The 21,238-nt window shown below is 41.7% G+C and overlaps 1 protein-coding gene across 1 annotated transcript in view; it reads left to right on the top strand.

Annotated features, from left to right (window-relative positions):
* Nucleotides 1–1,167: 1,167 nt before the first annotated feature.
* COL4A5 (collagen type IV alpha 5 chain) overlaps nucleotides 1,168–21,238 on the top strand; it is a 73,925-nt gene continuing 53,854 nt past the window's right edge. The window contains exon 1 of the mRNA XM_066559402.1: nucleotides 1,168–1,260. Within this exon, the coding sequence (XP_066415499.1) occupies nucleotides 1,168–1,260 (93 nt within the window). The remainder of the gene's footprint in view (nucleotides 1,261–21,238) is intronic.

Genomic DNA, 21,238 nt, shown 5'->3' with positions numbered 1-21,238 from the left:
TCAAAGAGAGACACTGATCACGCTATCAGACACTAAAAGCTGTTACACCGCATACGGAGGCTCTTCCACCCAGTGAACATTTCAGAGGCTAGTCAAAGTAAAGCAGGCGAAAGGCACAAAGGAACTCTGAAGTAAAGGTGTACGGCAATTAAAAAACAACCCGCGCATCTTTTAGAGGGCAGTGGGAATGCGTCTTTTTTCCGGCCGAAGGATGCCCAAACCCCGACAGGTTCGACCAGACACGTTCACCTCCAGCGAGCACCTTTGCTGCCGGGACCTGCACACACTTACCGCACTCGCCAGCTCCGCGCCCAGCCAGAGCAGCAGCAGCAGCAGCGCCCTGCGGGAGGCAAAGGGACACAGTCACGGCGGGCCGGGGGCGAGGCGGGGAGGGGCGGCCGCGGCTGGCACTCACCCTGTGCGCCCCATGGCCCGGGCAGCCCGCGGGGACCGGCACGGCGCAGCCGGGCACCCGCCGGAGGAAGAGGAGGGCCCGCCGTCACTCAGGGCGGGCAGGGCACGGTGCGGCCGCTTCACGGGCTCCTTCCCCACACGGCGGAGCACCGGGGGCGCCGAGCGCCGGCAGTGCCCGCTCGGATCGGTCACTGCTCGCTTCCCGGAGCGGCGCAGCCCCTGCAGGCACTCACAGCGTGCCCAAGCAGGAAGTTTGCGCAGTCCCCGCCGAGGCGTCGCACCTGAGCGGGGCCGGATGAGCCGAGACTGAGCCGGGCGAGCCCCGCGCCCGCCGCCCGCCCCTCCAGAGGGGCGACTCGGCACTGGCAACAACTTCCCCTTCACCCACCCACCCCTGCAACTTCCGCTGCAGAAAATAGTTCGGGGTCCAGCTGCCCGCCCGGTGGAGGTGCGGGGCGGGGAGAGGCGGCGCCTGCTCTTCGAGCCGACAAAACCGCGGCGCCCGAGGGAAGGGTGTGGGGATTGTGCCCTCCTCGGAGAGGGGCGGTAGCAGCGTGCCCCACACCGCCCGCCCCCGGAGCGGAGGAATACTGTAGTCCCGGGAGGACTTGAGCCAGGAGAAGCGGGCGAGTGCGGCAGAGGGGCGGGCGCTGGCGTCGGGGCGGCCGGTGCGAGCCGCCTGCAGGAGCCGCGCTGCCCCGCCGGGCTATGCCCGCGCCTCAGGGCCGGCCCCGGAGCTCCTGAGCGGGCGGGATGGAGCCGCGGCGGCGGAGCTGCTGCCTGGCCGCCGGCTGCCTGGTGCTGCTGCTGCTGGGGTGCTGGGGGCCGCAGGAGGCTTCGGCGGCGGTGAGTGCGGGGCGCCCTCCTTGTTCTCCTCAGGAGCCGCGGTCCCTGCCGGGCGCGGCCGCGGTGTGGAGCCTTGGGGGGAGCGTTGAGCCCCTTTGGGGCTGGGGTGGCTGAAGGCGGCATGGCCCTGACAGGAGCTCGGTAGCTCTGGGCGGGGGTCGGTGAGGCTGGGCCGCGGGAGGGTCTCTCCGGCTGCCCGCGGGTGTTGGGGCTCCCGGGCCGCTCTTGCCGGGCAGAGCCCCGCGGTGCTGCCCCGTCGGACCGGACCGCTCCTCGCGGGCCGCCCGCACGTCTGGGGTCGCCGGCGGCTCCGGGGAGGGAGGGAGTGTGAGGCGGGGGAAGCCCGGGTAAGCTCAGTGTGGGCTGTGAACCTGCTGTTCCTCCAGGACAAAGGAGGAAAGATTTCCCCCCCTGCCTTTTTCCCCCCAAAGAACTCCGTGAGACGTGTCTGAGCTCTTGCCGCTGAGCCATCACCTGCAGCCGTGAGTAACTTGGATGTGACACGGAGATGGAGCCATGTGGGCATGGTTTGTCGGAGCACTGTGCCTCACACTGGGACTTGGTTTTCCCGAGGGTTGTATTTCTGCTTTCTTAAATCTCAAGTGGAAGTGCTAGCGGAGGTGGTAAATGTGTGCGGTGTGGTACAGAGCACACGGGAGGCGGCCTGGAGGAGCCTTTGGGTCTCTGTGCTTGGAAAAGGGATGCTGTGCCGGCTTCCCTGCAGTGGCAGGGCCTTGGGACTGAGAGGTGGGAGAGGTGATCGCTGGCTTCAGGTTTCAGGCTATCTGATTAAGACTTTTAGCTGTTAAAAAGTGGTGAAATGATCTAAAGAGGCTCCCACTTTAACCTGCGTCAATTTCAGAATTTTACGATCCATGTGTATTTCTTAACTTTTTTTTACGTTGAATTGGAAAGTGGAAAAAAAAAATCCAGATTTCTGTTTAGGACTCCTTTCTAGTTGAAAAGTCATAATACATTATGGTAATAGGTGCAGAGTATAATTCTGCTACTCCCCCCACAACTATTCTCTAGTTAGTGCTGGCAAAATCTTATTTGTCTTGAACTCTCCTTTGAAGTGCATTCCTTTACAGTGAAACTTTGCTTTTTCAGAGGGCAGATGAAAGGTCTACAAAGACTAGCCATAATATACTTCCTTCCTCTTCCACCCCTCCTTGCTGTGCCCAGGTGGGAACCCAAGTGTAAGTGATCCTGGTGTGCCAGCAGTGCTCACTGATACGGAGCTGCTCGGCTCCACATTGTCTGTGGCACTGGTCCTGCTGCTCTGCTCAGTAAGGCCTCAGCCCAGCCTGCCTGCCATTACCCCCACCCCAAAGAAGGACCCAGGCACTCCCACCTACAGGACTTCACTGTTTTAGCAGGTAGGGCTTGAAGATAGGGAGATTTGTGTGCATAAATTTGGCCCTTTTCTTTCTGCATCCAAGCAGAGTTCTGTGTGTGCAATTACTGTGAATCTGTGGGTTGTGGGAAGGGGCTGTGGTGACCGTGTGGGGAGTCCCCTGCCATGGGAGAAATGAAGAAGGGAGCAAAACCAGTGGTAAAATTTCTGGTTCTTAACACCCCCTTGTGCTTTAGCCTCTCTTTTAGGATTTGCAGTGAGATAAGATTAACTGAAGACCCAAGGGCTAAGTGGGGGTGGGGGAAAGAGAGAGATGCCTCTGTTCCAAACTCCATAAATCCCACTGGTCCTTTGTAATATGGTTTCTCAGTACTTTGGTGTTCTGATGTTTTTGAATTTCCTGTGATAACACTTAATGTTGCTGGTCCTTGTTAATGGGTATCAGCAATTTATACACACAGTCTCTTCTGTGAATTTTCTTTTGGGATCTTGTGTCAGAATCATCTCCCCAAAAGGGTGAATTTGGTCAAATGATTTCAAGTAATTCTGGTGCGCTTATTCAAATAATATCTGAAATTGTTATTCAACATCATAATTCACATTTCCAATTAAAAAATCCTCTTTGCTCCAGATTGTTGTAATGATGTGTATTGCTATGTGATCAGTTACCAGAATATAGTTAAGAGTCGTCTGCCTGTGTGCCCATCACAGAGAAATCCCTGTGACTTATTAAAAAAATCCAAAGGGATGTTTCATACTGAAGGGGGGATGGATTTCATTGTTCAGATTTTATTGCTGAGTTTTCACAGCCCATAGTCTACACTTGGTGGGCAGCATATGGATCATGCTATGCACTCTTGTGCAGACTCATTGTTGATGTAGAGTGTAGTGCGTAACTACTGCTGAACAGTGAAAAAGTAACTGGGAGTTTAAAAATGGTTTTACTTTTGAATGGGAGAATGAATGAAATGGAAGATGGTTTCATCAATTAATGAAGTTAGAATATTTTTTAAAAGTGCTTATGTATGCTTTCAGCAGAGGGTATGAGAGCTTATTCTAATGGACAATTTCAATTATTGTTTAATTGCCTTGCTAGTTTTAATATAAATCTACATGCATGTATATAAGCCAATCTTTTAGAAGCAGAATTTTTTTTCTTCTCCTGGCAGGTTTACACTTGCATTGAAAAGTGATTGCAAGCTGTGCCTGGGAAATGTGTTTAATTAAAGAGCATAGATAGACTAGGTTCATCAGTTGTTCTCTCTATGAAACTCACTAGAAGTTAGTGACTGACTATTGGCTTGTATTGGAAAAATTTCTCTCATAGCCAAGGCCTAGATTTTTAAAGTGTAAATAGACTTTGTCAGCCCAAAATTTAGTAAAAATTGAGTAGTGTCTGCAATGTCTTTTTCCTTTGCCTTCCATTATAATTCCAGTTTGAAAGTGTAGGGTTGAAAAGAGTTGGTCAAGTATGGTAAGGCAGGCTGGCAAGATGGATATAATTTGTGTTTAAGGAAGTAATGTATTATTTGTGAAAATTCTCTAAGTTTATTTGAGAGTTCTTTTTTTTACATGACCAATATGGTTAATTTGATGGTGATCTGTGTTTCTTGTTTGTTCTAACTATTTTATCATGATAGTGGTGGTGGTTGTTATTATTTTCCATTTCATAACTGGCAGTGGCTCTTTCTAGTTACAAAAGCTGAGTCTGTAAAAGCAGTGGAAGCTGGCTCTTAGGATTCAGAAGGTATTTAATCCTGAAATTCTGTAGATGTGTCTTGATTAGTCATGCACAAGATGGGTTTCATAACATCAAGGCTCAAGGCCTTCTGCTTGCAACTTATCATTTGTCTCGTGTTTTGATTTTGAATTTTCATGGCTTTTAGTTGAAGATATATAGGAAAAGTTATGTCTCGAGTTCAGTTCCAACATGTACTAAAATGCTAACAAATCCAAGGAATCCTGAATGAAGCAGAATGTAAGAACAATTTAGACCATAACAGAGTCTTTTACAAAATCATTATGTATTTTTTCAGTTTTTCCACATGATGGAAATAGAGTGATATTTCAGTGGAACTTCCTAGGCTTTCATTTTCCTGGTGATGAATGAATAATCTATGCACTGGAACCAATTATTAGTTACCTTTCTTAAAGTAGAAAAGGAGATTTTCCTAGGACAAAGTTAGTTAATTTATTTAGTAGCAAATGTAAATTTATGTCGTGATTTTTTTCTAGCTATGAATAAGCAGTGATGCTTACTGTGATGCAATTAGCTGTTGTTGGGTTTACTGGAACATGTGCAAACTTTTCTGTATCACAAAACTACTGAAATGATGAAGGGCATCCCAGCAAATCTAATGTGCATATTTTCAGTGGAGCAAAGTCCAGGGAGGAATGTGTTTTGCACATGCAGTGAAGATGCATTGTGCATTTTTAGCTTTCATTCACTGAGATTAAAAAGCTTCATTTTCCATTTGTATCAGCTGTGCCAACCCTCCTGATCATCCCAGAGCAAGGTAGCCAGGCAAAGCTCAGGTGTGTGTTCTAGGAATGGGATTGCACAAATGCACTGGAGGGACAGTAGCCTCTGGCAGTGCTGATAGTACCAGACAATTGTTTTGAGCTAAGACACTTCTTGCTTGTCTGTTTCATAAGGCCCTGTGGACTCAGTAACATTAAAAACCCCTGGAGTGCTTTAAAGTTCCTGCTCAATGCAGTGTTTGGCAGTCTGGTGTTGACTGCAGACTTCTTAGTGCTGTAAACCATCTATTCTCAAGAGTACCTGAAATAAAGCTTGCTCAAAATATAGAGTGCTGATGCAGTTGTAAGGATCACTAAGCAGTGTTCTCTACCTCCTCTAAAAGGTTTGCAATGCAATTAAACCTCATTTAATGTCATTGGTACAGTGCTGTGTCTGAAAAAAAGGCAATGTGCTGAGCATCCTGGGTATGTAATTGCTAAATGTGGGGAGGAAAAGCTTCAGCTTCAATGTAATGTGAAATTGTCCTCAGAATAAACATAGCTGAGATGAAAAGAGTCCCAGTTATACATATAAATCTATTGCTTATTTTTAAAAAATTGCTTTGCAATTGACTGAGTCTTGCAGAGCTTAAGTCTTTCTTGGACAACTTGTTGTGAGGCACTACAAGAAGCAAAGACTGCAGGATGTGATCTTAATTTTAAGAGAGATGAATGAAGGGCAATTAGATAATTGCAAAGCTGTATTACAAGTTTTACATTGTAGCTTAAGCCTGTTAATCCTTTACTCTCCCTTCTTTCAGAAGGCATGATGCTGAAACTAATGTATTAGTAGACATATCTTTAGTCTGCTTCAAAAAGACTGATATTGTGTAATTCCTAGTTATGAAACCCTGCCTCTCTTTTTACATGTTTGAGTAGGACAGTGGACTAAATAACCCCAAGGCTCCTTCCAGCCTGAATTATCCTAAAAGTCTAAAATTACATGGAAGTACAGTTGTGCTCCTAGGTGTGCTTTCTGTTAAGACAGTTTTCATATCCAGTAATTAAAAGTTAATCATAATTCATTAAGTTAAATTGTGGATTGCGAGGTATCAGATTAAATGGGGTTTTTTAAATTTAGTTTCTACTAGTTAAAAAATAATCTCTTAAGGTGTCAGCATCTTGCATTCAGAATTTTAATTTTGTCTTCCATTTTTGTGGAGGTGTCTTATGAACTGTGTGTTTGTATGTGTATTATTCTGTTATAATGGAACAGAAGACAAATTGTAGTGGCAGTATAGATGATTTTTAGGGGTTTTGGTTTGGGATTTTTTTTTTATTTGAGGAGTGTGTTTTAGGAGTTGGAAAGAAAGAGGCTTTAAAGCTATGGATTTCAGCTCACTTGAAGGCTCTTGGTTATTGCAGCTCTGTTGTTGGATTTCTTTGTCCCCTCCCTTTCGAGGGCAAGGGAAATAGTTTAGTCTCTGATCTGTATTTTGTTTCTTTTACCTAATCTCTACAGAGAATTAAAATGTCAGAGTTGAATTTCAATCTCTTTTCTCTCCTAGCAGTGTAAAAGGCATATGTGTGCAACACACTGCTGTTTTAGTTTATCATCTTCAGCAGGATTCATTTTATTGAGGTATGGCTAGACCTGCAGAGCTGTCCTGCTCTAGTCTAACATGATGCCAGTGCATACTAGATAAGCTTTGCTGCTGCAGCTCTGCTGAAATCCTGCTTTTCCCTCTTTCCTCAACATAAGCCAAGGTTTATTCACTTCCCTGCCTGAACACAGATTAGTAAGTCTTTTTGCCAGGGTCTGTGTCTGTCAGGATTCTTTGCTGAAATGCATTAAACATGTTGAAAAGCATGTTTATTCTAGGAGTGGCTTTAGTTGTAAGCGAGGGGAATCTTAATTTTAAACCACACCATTAATTTAGAGAAAGATATTTATGCTGTACTGCTTCCTAGAGTATTTAGATGCTTTTAGGAACCAGACTTACACAACCTTTGGTTGCTGCTGAGGTCTGTGGATGTGGCAGACACCCCTTCTCCAGGAGGAACACTGAGCACAGAGGAAATCCTTGGTTGCCGTTGATGTGGTTCACTGGTATGAAACCATGACTTTATCTGCTGACATCTTTATCTACTGCAGTAGTTGTCAGTCCTGCTGTTGTATTTGGAGACATATTTCTGATAGATAAGATCACCTCATTGGCTCTGGTGGAAGAAACAGAGGTTTGGAAGGTCCATTTGGTGCTGTTTGCTGCACAGACTCACCTGAGAGCCATGGCAAATATCCAGAGCTGCAGTGGAATGGCTTCATTTCAGAGATTCAGAGCCATTCACTGGAAAGATGAAGCTTCATAAAGATTCTTCAGCTCAGCTTGTTTTAGGAACGACTGCTGTAAGTGACAGAAGTCACAATATCTTTATGGTTTTGTATAGAAAATTAAACAGAACTGTGCACATGTTCCTTTCTGGCTTATTTTCCAGTTTGACTGTCTTTCTGTATGGTTACTGGGTTGGACAAAACCATAGAATTTTATTATGCAAAGCATAAAATTTTGGCTTTATCTGGCAACTGTAATGCTAAAGTGAAGTAAACTACAACAATTGTACGAGAGAAATTATACTGAGCCCTTGTAATTGTGGTGTGTTTTGAATGCTGTTTCAAGTCATTAGCTGGATATCTGGAATAATCAGTTATCAATGAGTGCTGTGACTTTTTTGCTTGCCTGCAGTGCTGTAGACTAGCAGTCTTATTTTCCTGTTACCCACTCCTTCATGCTTTTCTTATAGTAGGAGTTTTCTACTTTTCTGTCTTAATCTAGAAAGATATGACTGATGAGTCTTAATTTGAAGTAGTAGCTCAATTTGTATTATGGTATAAGCAACGTGATGCAAAACTTGTGACTTGGAATCCTTGGACTATTTAAAAGTAGTTAGGGGAACTAAGGAGTGATTATATATACTGGACTTACCTGTATTTCTCCAGTATTCTGCACATATCAAAAATTTACAGTATATTCAGAATAGTTCGTTTCATTTCTATCTATTCTGGTTCCTATCCACTCCAACTCCTGCATTCTGTGTGAAAGAATAGCAAGCATTAGTTATTAAGTGCATAAAGCTGTCAGGCTTAGGCAGCCATTAATTCCACAGTTATAGCTGATTTTGTTCTAATTCACCATGTTAGCTATGAAGGCTTCCTTCCTTAAGAAAGTTTTTATTTCATGAGTCGTAAATATGTTTCTATCTAGCATTAGTCTGTGTTTGTTAAATACAGCATCAGTTCTTCAAAAGCAAACCTTTCTCTTTATGCACTTAAATGCCCCAGGAATCTGATAGAAAGAAGAAAATGACCACCCTGAACCATGAACTGCATTCTTTCTACACCTTGAATTAAAGTAGCAATTATTAAAACCCACAATTAAATCGCTTTACTTAAAGCAATGAAACTAACATGACTTGAGGCAAGGCTAGACAAGCCTCCAGCTCCCAGAAATTGTGATGTCCTGACAAGAAATGCCACTGAAAACAATGTTTGGGTGAAGGAGCTTATGAACTCAGTTTTAAAATCTTTTTTAAATAATCCTTTATATGAGGCAGTGGGGTTTTTTGAGTCAATTTACTTAGAACCAACCTGTCACGCAGAAAGACAGCAGAAGCCATTGTTTCTGAAAGGTAATTTCTAGCTGTCATTCAGACAATAGGAATTGGCTTCATAATAGAAAATATTTGTTCTGAATTAGTTAGAACACTTCTCTTGTATATTCAGCCTTAAAGGGCAAAGCTATTCAGAAGGAAAAAGAAGCTTCTGCACTGAGAAATGAGAATTTATGTTTGACTTTGCCGTCTCTTTTCATCAATTCACTCTGTCAAGAGACATGAGGAAAAAACCTTGAGATTTCTGCAAAACCATTACTTATTTAATGACTTAAAAATTTAAAAATATTTAAAATAATAAGGAGAAAATTTAGGGAGAATGAGAAGTTAGCCTGGAAAAAAGGAGACCTGGGGTGACCTTATCACTCTACAACTTCCTGAAGGGTGGCTGTAGCCAGGTGGGGCTCGGTCTCTTTCTCCAGGCAGCAACTGACAGAACAAGAGGACACAGCCTTAAGCTGCATCAAGGGAAGTTTAGGTTAGAAATTCTATACTAAAAGAGTGATTGGGCAAGGGAATTGTCTGCCCAGGGAGGTAGTAGAGTCACTGTCCCTGGATGTGTTTAAAAAAAGACTGGATGTAGCACTCAGTGCTGTGCTTTACTTGATGATGAGGTGCTAGGTAAGGTCATGGGTTGAACTAGATGATCTTAAAGGTCTTTTCCAACCAAGTTTATTCTATGATTCTGTAAGTTGCAAAGCTTGTATGTTTTGTTTTGGTACTTTAACTTCCAATATTCATTTGGTGCCTTTTTTAATAAGGAAGGTAGTGCCATGGAATTTGCTGTAGAAGGCTGTGCCCAGAGTCTCCCCAGTGAAAACATCCATGCAGAAGTTGGTATTTGTCTGGGTGGAAATGGTTTTTGTAATTTTGATTGAAGGAAGAGTATATACATAATTCCATTTAGTTTCTGAGCCAGAATGCTAATGGAAACCTCTTGGCAATAGAATGGATGACACTCCTGTGTAAGCAGAAAGTCACTTTTCTGTTCTAGACTCTTTCATATTCTTAAAGCAGTCATAGTAATAAAGTGTTAAAACATCTCTGTCTAATGTATGAATGTTTGTATCCTATGTGAACCTAGACAGTGTCTTTATGCTTGGATGAGAAAATGCTTGTTGACAGGTCTAGTCATGCTCAGGAAATGTGTATTTTCAGGACATGGGTATCCTGTACCCAAAAATCAGAGTAATGAAACAGGCCTCTCTTTAAAGAACCTTAGATTGCTGATATGCTGTAAAAGTAATTGTGGAGGAAGAGCACATTCTGTTATAGAAATAGTAATAGAAATAGTATTACTTTTTTCCCCCCCGTCTTTTTAAACAGTTGGACTAAGCAGATATGTTTAACAGAGTAAGCAGATGAATCTGAGATGTATTGTTCTAAATTGTAGTGTAAGCTTTTCAGTAACTATTTTTGTCTTGATAGCAGAAAGAGTAAGCAAGAAAAGGGCACATGGTGTGACTCTTGGGGATGGCGCTAAGCGTGGCCAGGAGCTGGACTTTGTGATTCTTGAGAGTGCCTTCCAACTCAGCTCACTCTGTGACTGAGTATGCTGATCATTTTGGTAGAAAATGACTTCATATTTAAAGTGTAAAGATGAATTTTCTGAAGGAAACATCATTAGAAACTGATAATGAAGAGACAGTGTGTAGTGAACTGACCAGAACCCTCATTCCCGATCCTCCTGTGCTGCTGGGATGGGGTGGGGAATAAGAGTGGAGAAATTGAGAGTGAAGTTAAGCCTGGGAAGAAGCAAGGCAGGAGCAAGGTGTTGGAAGGTTGGTTTTTTTTAATTTCTTATTACCCTACTGACTTTTGATTGGCAATAAAATTTATTTCCCTGAGTGTGTTTTGCTCGTGATGCTAATTGCTGAATGAGCTCTCCATGTGCTTGTCTTGGCCCTGGAACCTTTTGCTATATTCTTTCCTGTCCAGTTAAGGAGTAATAGTGGAACTTAGACACTGAAACACTGTCTTCTGTTCCAAACCTTGCTTGCTGTAGGAATAATGTTAAAACTTGATGGGAAAGCTCCTAATTCAATATTTGCAGTTAACTTACTGATTCCTGCAGGATGCAGAACATCTATCACAAACTTGAAGCAGATTATTTTCTTTGCATATGTTTGGCTCCAAATAGCACTTGTGGAAGTTGGTATACTCCCTAAAAATGGGGTGCCTGAGGGAATACTTTCCCTTAGAGAATGTGGCTTTGTTTTGGAATGAGTACAAATGCCAGGGGCTGTTTCTTACTCTTGCCAAGCTTCAGACTGAACTGTACTGCATCTCAAGTTTTAATAATACTTAAGGGCTATTTCTTATGAATGGGTCTCCTCAGTTTAATTACTCTGCTGGGGTGTTGGAACTATGTGTGCTCTCTCCTTGCCTACCTGCCCCCACCCCCACACTTTTTTAAACTGACGGTATTTTAGTGTGATGTTGTAAGGAAGATAGCTCACTGACATCCTTGGACCCTGTCAGAGAATCACTGCAAAGAGGTACTTTAGGTTGCATGTTATCAACTTGCCACTGGGGTACCTCCAGAATGTGACTGGGAACAAAATCAATTGCTGACAAAAGCAATAATGTAAATTTACAAGTATTCAAGTAAGAAGCAGCTCAGTGCTGCTATTGAAGATTTCCTCCCTCCCCTTTTGTTTCCCTTTGAAACAAAAACTATAAAGTGTCTTTCCTGTCCCTCTGTACCCCCCTTCTCTAGCACTGATCACATTTCTTTTGCCTGTCCTGTAATTGACACAATGGTAATACTTTTAAAATTTAGTTGCGTTTTTAATATTCTATTTAAAGATCTAATCTATGGCCCTTTCAGCTACTTCCTTGCATGGGTTCAAATTTTTAAATGTAGCAAGTCTCTGAAAAGTGTGACTTAATTCCTGAGACTTGCTTTCTGTTTAGCAATGATCAGTGCAATCTAAATGTAATGATTCTTTAGGATAATGTAATTTATAGCCTCTAGATGTAATTTCTCTGGTGTAAGGGAATGGAATCTTTTTCTTCTAATCAAAGTTGAGTATCAAATTCCAAGATCTGCATGTGCTAGATAGAATGTTCTACTAGCACTAGCCTGGGGCTGTCTTACAGCATTTTAAAAGCAATAAAATACATTCTGGCCCCCTTTTGGGTTGTTTTTTTTTTTTTTCCTGGAAGATAGTCTGAGAAATTACTGTTGTGATTCTCCATTCTCTATAAGGTCACTCTTTCATAGGGAGGTGTATTTTGCACAGAAGTTCCTCACTTGAAGTGGCAGGTGCTCTAAGGAGCCCTGAGCTACTGCTGTAGCACATAACCAGTGCTTAAGTGAATGAACCTGAGAGGCTGACACTGAGGGTACTCCATATCTGCTCAAGTTCAACATGTGACTTCCTGAACAGGCATCTGAGACCTCTCACTAAATATTCAACTTCGATCAGCTTTAGGGATTTCTGAACCCATGTGGATAAAGGGGTCTCCCATCTCATCACATCCTGATGTTCCGTTCTTTTACAAGTGCCTCTGACTTACAGGGTTAGGAGAATTGTTTGGTCTCCATTGCTTCCTTGTTTAACTAGGCCCTCTTCAATGCCACTTACTTTTTCAGCTTTGATTACCTGAGGCTGGAGAGTAGCTCCTTGTTATCATTGAGCACCACAGAGAGAGTGCTGCCTGTAGTGCTCCCTTTAGGTGTTAAAGTGCACACACAGAGTGTGCTGCTGCCACGGGCATAAACAAATGATAAAACAGCTCAAACTAGGAGAACCTTGAAGCTATGATACTTGGTCCAAGAACTGAAGGAGAATAGAGCTGATAATTGCCTCCACCACAAATAAAAAAAATCCCCCAGACACCCACCAAACCTTAAAGTGAGTTAGGTCTTGTTCTGGCAGTTAAGAGGGTGTGGACTTCTTCAGATAACATCTCAGTGCAATATCACTCTGCACAGCCTCTATTCTTTTTAGCATGTATATTTGCTTAATCTTTGGTATTAATTTAGTGGTCTCAGTAGTTTCAAAATAGACCAGGATGGAGTTGGATTAATCTGAAATGCTATTCAATTTTGCCTTTCCTTTCTCCAAGGAAGAAGTGGGTTTCTGTTCTTGTGTGGTCTCCTTCATATTCTTGACACTTGAAAGTGCAGTTGTCAGTGACAGATGTCTGACCTCTATCTAGTAACAGGACTCTGGAATTGAAGCTTCTTCTATTGCATGTTATATGGACGAGGGTGAGGAACAGGACATTTTCCAGGGAATGTCTGTGTGTTTTAATTCCATTTCTTTAACTGGGAAAGGAGTAAAAACAATGCCAGCATGACTGGTGCTGTGAGTGTGTAATACTTGGCTTGCAAGCATATCTGAGACTCAGAAGCCCGACTGACCGTTTGGTCTAGGTTTGTGTTACATTTGGACATGGTTATAGAAAGTGGCAACATCTAACACCTGTCACAAGGGAAAGGTCCTAAATGACTACTAAATCTTAACCTGTAATGAGTACCATATGGCACTTCTTATTTGCAGCTGGAAAAAATCAGGAAGCCCCAAGAGGCTGGTGATTAGAGACTTGTGTGTAAAATAAAAGTAAAACTGAGATTTCCTGAAAAGTCAAGTGGCTTACTGTATCCTGCCACTGACTGACTGCCAGGTGCTCCATGTGGGTGGGTGTCTCAGGGATGGTGTGAGTTGCAGAGATGTGTAGCTGTGCAGGTAAAGATGGAGGCATGCTTAAAACTAACCATTCCTCTAATTTGCTAAGTACTTGTTTAGGGGTTCACTTATGGTCTGTATAAAAGTTAGAAGATGGCTTGCACTCAGAGTTCAGCATTTAGAACTGAAATGAGCAGTAGGGAGGTTTAGACTGCCTACAGAGGTGGTATGAAATTTATGCATTCCCAAACTGCAAAGCCAACCAGAGTTACTTTGTTCAGGATGTTTCTCTAGATATGCTGTGTATTTAGAAGTTCATGCAGCTGCAGTGCTTGCTGAAGGAAATGAATGTGGTGTTTGGCACTGGCAGTTCATTAATGTGGAGATGGAGTGGGCTGAGAAGGCCACCTGGTAGTTTACATTCTGGTTTAGTGCTCTTAGCTTGCACTGTTTACCAGGAGGTGTACTTGCCAGATCTAAACTTAGATGCTTTGTAAGATGCTGCCTCTGGATGGCAGCATAAAGATAGTACTTCTAAGTTGCTGTTAAAGAAAATTTTTACCAATTCAAATAGCCTGATGTAGAGATGTTTGGAAATCTGTGTTCATTAGACTAGAAGTACTTGGCTTCTCAGGTCTCTTCTACTGTAGCTTTGAAATGCCTGCAAGAAGGGCAGCAGAACTTGATCTGATTATTTTACTTTCTGTGTGTCTCACCCAGTAAAATACACTGCACTGAAGCCCATTCTCAAGGGTGCAGTGTATTTTGTTTTAAGTGTTGTAAAACTAATAGACTGCAGAAACCTCTGGGTTTTCAGAAGTAGTGAGAACTGTCCCTGTCCTTTTCCTCACCTACACTTGAGTGCAAGGCTGGCAGTGCCCCTTAAAGCAGAGGGCAACAAGCATTTTTGAAGATGGAAGGCTGTGTGGAAAGTAGGAGTGAACTACTGTGAGTTGTAAGGGCTAACTATTCCTTAAACTCTGTAGTTAAAGTTTGTGCCTAATGTTTCTTCCTGTCCTGAAGAGTTGTCAGCCTTAGGCCTCTTAAAACCAAGTATTGAGAAAGGGAGTAAAGTCTGGGATTTTGGGAGAGTTGGATGCCCAGCTGGGCTCTTCTACTTTCTGTCCTCTCTTCTGGTTCAGGAGTCAGATACAGAGAACTTGTCAGGTTGTGATACCTCCCATTCTGAATGGGTGAATAGTTGCAGTTTGGGGATTAATCAAAGTTGTTTAAGTTGTGGGGTGTTCATTCATTAAAGAGTCCTTGACTCCAAAAGTTGCCTGTAGTTAGACTGGTCTGTGGGAAGATCTGTTGCTGCAAGTATTGCCATTATTTTAACTGGAAGCTTCTGTGAAAGATACTCTTTATGAAAAAACTATATGTTAAAGAACCATAATTAGTTCTGTTTAAAGCAATAAATTCCATATTGCTTTAGCACAAGGTACAGGCAGAAAAGTTCAATCCCCTTTAGGTAAGAGCTCCTGTCCATTTCTTATAATATTTTTAACACAAACTTGCTTTGATTTTTTGCATATTCTGAAGGTAGTTATGCCAAGCACATAGTGCTACCCCTTCAGAGGAAAAAGAAGGGTTGTGTATCCATCAGATGGTTGAGAATGGTTTTTAACCTGCCTTTTGTGTTCTCATTCACTGTGGCCAGAACTGTAGCTACTACAACTAAAAAGTTTCCTCTGCCAGTCTGAACAGGTCTTATATTGTACAGATTTCAAAGAAAGATTGTGCCTCAAGGTGCAACAGATGAAATTACATGCCAGAAGTTCCCTTAGTTTAAAAAAAATGGCCAAGAACTTTTGCAAATGTACTTTGACTTTTAGATTTTAGACCATGATATTTATTCTTTTCACATCTTTGGGTAGATTGAGAGAAACAATTCCTTAGAAGGACATGTAAAAGGCTTCTAATTCAGATTCTGCTTTAGCAATATTACTGCTCATAAATACACCACCTAAGTGAGAAAAGGACAGCCATTTGGATGAGAGACCTGTGATGGCTTTGCTGCCATAGCTGACTTCACACAGATATATGAGTAATAAATTATCTGCAAATTTGTGCTCCTGCTTAAGCCTAAAGAGCATGGATGTGAAATCGTAATTAGAACTCACAATAGCTGCTTTAACTCTGCTTGTCAAATCCCCACAAACCTTTTTTATTTTTTTTGGTTATATTTCTGTCCAGGCAAGTGAAGGGAAAATCAACTTGCTGAAGATAAATGGTGAAATCTTTGACTTGGATGAGTAGTAAATCCTTAGCTAGAAAACTGCACAGGTGTTTTGTTACACAGATCTTGGCAAGCTAATGAATATGAAGATGCTCTTCAGGACCACCACCAAAATAAATCTTTGTTTGGAACTGAAAGGCTGAATTTATTTGCATTATAAATAAAGGTATGAATAATTTTTTGTGTGGTTACAGCAGGAAGATTACTTAAGCCATCCTGCTAGAGCAAAGGCATTTGTAACTGATGCTTTGCTGTATGTTGAATTTGCTGATTTTGATCAGAGTGAATTTCTAACAAGAGTCATTCTTTACAATTGATAGAATTATTGAGTATTTATGCTCCTTTTTTTCCTGAAGCTGAACTGATGCTGACAACTGGTAAGCTGTCATATTTGAATGCAGAGGGTGATGTTAGTAGCATTAAGCATTTGTTCACTGTGTATAAGCTTTATTCTAGGAGTATCTTTCACAGATGTCTAACAGGTAATTGCATCCCTACTGTGAAAATTCTCTTCTGCCACCCCTAAATCATGAACAAGAGCAGCTTGAAAACCTTCAATTTCCACAGTGAGCTTTCATGAGCTACAAAACACTGTTAAACTGCTTTTCAGCAGTAAAGTTGTATTTGAGTTAATTTAGATGCTGTAGGAATTCCAAGATACAAGTTTATTTTACCAAATATGTGGTCTAGAGTCAGACTTGGTGAATTGGGAAGTCCTATTTCATTGTTTTCTGGACTAGAAGACTTCAAAACTATGGATTAATTAACACTTCCATTGTTTCTAACCCCTCTTGCCCTTCTCTTTGGCAGTAAAAACCTTGTGTGGCTGATGCATGCTGTGCTAGAACTTGAAGGATTTGATGTACCTGCAGTTCTTTTGACACTGCTTTGTGGTTTGGTGTGATTCTATCTGAATGCAAAACTCCATGTTTCATTCAGCTGTTTAGTACTATGGTAACTTCATTACCTGATTGACTTGCTAAGAAGAGTATCTGGTCACATGTTGCTTGTAAATACAGAAGGGAGAGACCTGAGGTGCCTGATAATCTAAAACTAACAGGAGCAAGTGCTCTACCAGCTTTTAAAAATGCTTGGAAGGAAAGGCAAATAAAAAGTTACTGTGTGTCCATTCTCAAGTTGAGACTGTGTCTTTGGATCACAGCAATTCCTTGCCTGTGTGGCTGTGCAGTCAGACCTGCTGCAGGTACTGGAAGGACTCATAACCACATTGGCCTTGCAGAAGTGCTTCTGTTACTTTTATCTGTGAAAAACCTGAGTTTTTCAGGTCTCAGGTTCAAGAGCTGTTAGGGGAGAGAGACTGTGCTGTATGGAAGCCCTCAGAGATTAATTGCTTTTGAATGGGTTTTATGGATGGTTCTTCCTGTGACTATTCTAGAGAATGGAAGGCTTAGTAAAACCAAACAATCAAATAGCTTCATTATATGTAGCAAATAAATCCTAAGGAAGTCATTAGGAAAAAGTATGGGAAAATACAAATACGGCAATTGCGACACAGTGTGACATGAGTGTGTATTAACATTTTTTGTCTAGTCTTTACTCCTTGCTCTCTGCTCCTCTATCACATTGTTCTACAGTTCAGTCAAGTTCCTGTCATCAGTGTCTGTTGCAGTTTTCAATTTGTTTTAAAATTCTGGCCATCTTTAGTTGGACAGAATTTATTTCAATGATTTCTGTGCATCTTTTTCCAACTAGAGAGAACAATCCTTACCTGGTGAGACAGCTGACAATGTTGTGTCAAATAACTGTCTGGTTCCCTTCAGGACAACATCTGTTTATGAAGTTAGTGTGTGCAAGTTAAACCTCACTGAAGCTTCATCATTTAAGTCTGAGGGGGTCTTAATGTGTTGCAGGTGACACCAGTATTTAAAATCAGCAGCTGTCCACAATCAGGTTTTTGATTCTTTTCTGACCTCCTGCTGCTATCAGAATGGAGCTTTCAAGAAAAGCATGCAGTCTGTTAGTACAAACTGCATGGCTGCATTCAGTAATGTCACTCTGCTCCCCTAGAAATGAGAGGAGTTGTCAAACAGGAAACTCTCCATTTATGATAAAATTATACATAAGGAGATTGTCAGGATAAATAAATTGTTTGAGCTATTTATCTTTCCTTTTTCTTATCCAGTTGTCTGATACCTGAATTGAGAATCCATTTGTAAACAACTTGGGCCATGTCAGAACTCTCATTGAGTCACCTACTGTGCTTCTGTAAGCCTCACCTTCTCTTGATTGGTAATTTTTAAGTGTCAAGGTTTGGAAATGATTGGCTTCCTTCTTTAATCATGCTTATGGGAAGAGTACTAAATTACTCTTAAACTCCAGTATGTTTTAATGCTAATACATTATTAAGAGCTCTAGTGTAGGGGTTTGGGTGCTCCCTTAAGCCCCTCCCTATGTGCACACTATTAGCTGTTAGGTTTCCCTGCAGCTGTGTGTATGTAGTGGTAAATCACTTCTTTTTCACTTCAGTTTTTGCAAAGTCCCAAGTTACTGTTCTTTCAGCAGCAGCATTCATCTTCCTGGGAGTTTTTACAAACATTTTGTCCAATACTGTTGTGAGTGGCAGCTGGGAGGTGGGGTGGGAATGGCATATGCTGAAATTGCCTTGTAACCAAGGTCTTTGGGCCTGATGAGAAAGGAGTGGAATGTACCCAATGCATAAGGCAGGCTTTTAACCACAACACATTTTGAGGATGACTTAGGCTATTCATTTCACTGAGCTGACTGTAACAAACCAGGAGTGGGAATGTGTACTTTTTTTCTTCAAACTGAAAAACAACAAACAAACAAAACTGTATTCTGTTGGTGGCATAAAGCAGTTTTCCTCAGTCCATGTAAGACACAAAAGACCAAGCTTGTTGTGGAAGAATTATCCTTTGACCAGTAAACCAATACCATCCCTCCTTTTATATACTAATGAAAAGAACTTGCTCTCCACACACAGATTCAATGGGTAGAAGCTGTCAGGAAAATCCAGTGAAAGGATTAGCTAAACTTGAATAGATTAATTAGAGCCTTTGGTTGTGTCAGAGCATAGGAAATAAGCAGTGATAGTGCCTTCATTTCTACAGGTATGTGAGCAGGGAGGCAACAGGAGCACAGTAAGGAGCAAATCCAAGCAGTTTGTCTCAAGTTCTTAAAAGCTGCTTTGATTCCTTATTCATCTTGGTGTAGTTGAAAACAAAAAGATTTTGATTGATATGGAGATTGTGACCTTGTGCTCAAGATACAGCTTGCTATTATATCAAGTATTTTTTATTATCTTCTGTCACCTAAGACAATGTGTCCTACTGGCCAGAGCCAGGAACTGAACTGCTACTGAAGGCTTCTGGCTGCCAGGTAATAATACAAAGTAAGAGTCTTGCTTGGTTTTCCAACTGCATCATGTGCCAAGTGTAACTTGGAGTTCCCCTGAGGTTTGGAGCCATTCAGTTTTCCATATCTGGAAACCTAGAAGGTCAATTTTCAGAACTAGTGATGGTTAACTGGTTTCTTAGGGTAAAGTACTGATGGTAACCATCTAAATCTTGCTTTTAATGTAGATTTTTCTGCATTTGGAATGTCACTGCATCCATTTTCTTTGTGTGATTGAAGTGTAGATAACTTACTGTTCGTGTGCAGAAGAAATTCCAAGTATTCCTATGCATAGTGTGAAGCCTAGATTTCCTTGGCATTCATGTGAGATACACAACTGATTCTATAACATCAAAAATCTCTAGCCTCTGGCTGCTGAGTGGTTTTCAAACTTGTACTAACTTGTTAATGCAGTATACAATCTCCTGTAGTGCAATTTTTGTGCCTGCTTTGCCAAGTTAAAAAAAATGGCCTTGAGATTACTGAAAAGTCTAAACAAGAAGAAAGCTTTCAGTCAGAGTAGGTCATTAAGGTTTTTTTTTCCTCTGTGCCATCATGTTTTACTTTGGGATTTTTTTAAGCTGTACAACAATAAGATCTCTAAGTGGCATGAATTGATCTTGAGATAATGTAGATTCTGAGGGCTTTTTTTTTGGTTCAGACTGTTTAATTAAGAATACCTTAATTTGGTGCAGATATGTTAATGCAAATGAGAAGCACAGTCTGCCAATTACAGCTTTTGTACAGGAAGATAAGTGACTCTGCTGGGGGAGGGAGTACTTCTTGATAAGCTTGTGGGTGAATAGATCTTCCCAGGATTTATGCCAAAAATTTACTACCATTTGATTACAGTGGGTATTTGAAGAGTTTTCTGGTTACAGAACTTTAGCTTGCCTTCACTGCTGTCTGAGAAAGACCATGTTTCCTTCCTGCAAGTAATGCCTCTGAACTGGATATCCAAAACCACTTGTCAAAAAGCATTCAGTGAGTACTCCTGACTCTCCAAGACAGGCTAATTATGTAGGTTAAGAAGTTACTCAAAACATAAGAAATCTGGTCTGAATATATAAATTGCTTTGGAAGACAGTCACAGGTTTAAAAAGAGCCCCTACATTGATTAAATTAAAGCATTTTGGTGCAAACAAGATAAGGGAGAGAAGGACATTTTTTAGAAACTTTCATATATGAAACTTTTAATGGATACAAGTTGCAACATAAGAGGCTGTGGGATCTCCACTACTGTAGTTATTCAATGTGCAACTGAACAAGGACCTGCACACCCTGCCTAAGCTGCCCTGCTTTGAGTGATTCCTTCCATACCAAAATATTTCCGTTTTTTTATTAATCAGATCTATTTCATGTGGTCTTGGTGCTGAATCACTGTTAAAGATGTCTAAGCACTGACAAAGCAGCTTTCTGCATGCAGTTATAGAGGGCAGAGACTCCTGAGCTTAATTGTCTGAAAACTCACCTTCACAACATTGTGCACCTCTAACTTTGTTTTGTGAAGGGCCACGTAGTCTCACACCATCTTTTTCCCTCCCAACTTCCCTTTCTTCCTCTTCACCCCAACAGTTCCCTTGTACCTGAGAACTAAAAAAATTCCTCTTAGAAACATTTTGTGGAAGCTGTAAGGAAGACTAAATGAGTCTCTTCTGTTCCATAGGCTGAATAAATCCTTCTCTTTGTGCAGGATCTTGATCATGCTTTTTCTGAATGTTTTAACCTGTGTGTTGTACCACAGTTTTTGGTGGGTTTTGGTAAGTTTATTATTTTCCCCCACCTCTTGGAGGCAGCAGAGGTTTTCCATGTTGCTTTCACTGTTCCATCCCTGTAACACAGAATCAGTGCTGCAGCACAGTGAGCAAGGTTTGTACTGTGAGGGAAGGGAATACTGCATGTAACTAAGGTTAATCCCTTTTAAACAAAGCTTTGTTAGAGAGATTAATCCTAAAACTGGTTCACAAGGAACTTGCTTTTTTAAAACCCATTTTTAAAAGTGAAAGAGATCAGATACTAAATTCATAGGATAACTGGGATTGAAGGGGGCATCAGAAGGACATCTAGCCAAACACCCTGTTCCAAACAGGGACAGCCATGAGGTCAGGCCACATTGCTTGTCCAGCCTGATATATGAAAGCTGGGCTAGAAAGATTCCATTTCATTCTAGGAAATGGCTCAATAAGCCCTGTTAATGAAGAATTGAGTTTTCATATACATAACATCAAGAAACTGGTGACAAAA

Source organism: Molothrus aeneus, chromosome 14 (assembly GCF_037042795.1).
Source record: "Molothrus aeneus isolate 106 chromosome 14, BPBGC_Maene_1.0, whole genome shotgun sequence".
NCBI lineage: Eukaryota > Metazoa > Chordata > Aves > Passeriformes > Icteridae > Molothrus > Molothrus aeneus.
This window is presented reverse-complemented; position numbering and strand designations above follow the sequence as displayed.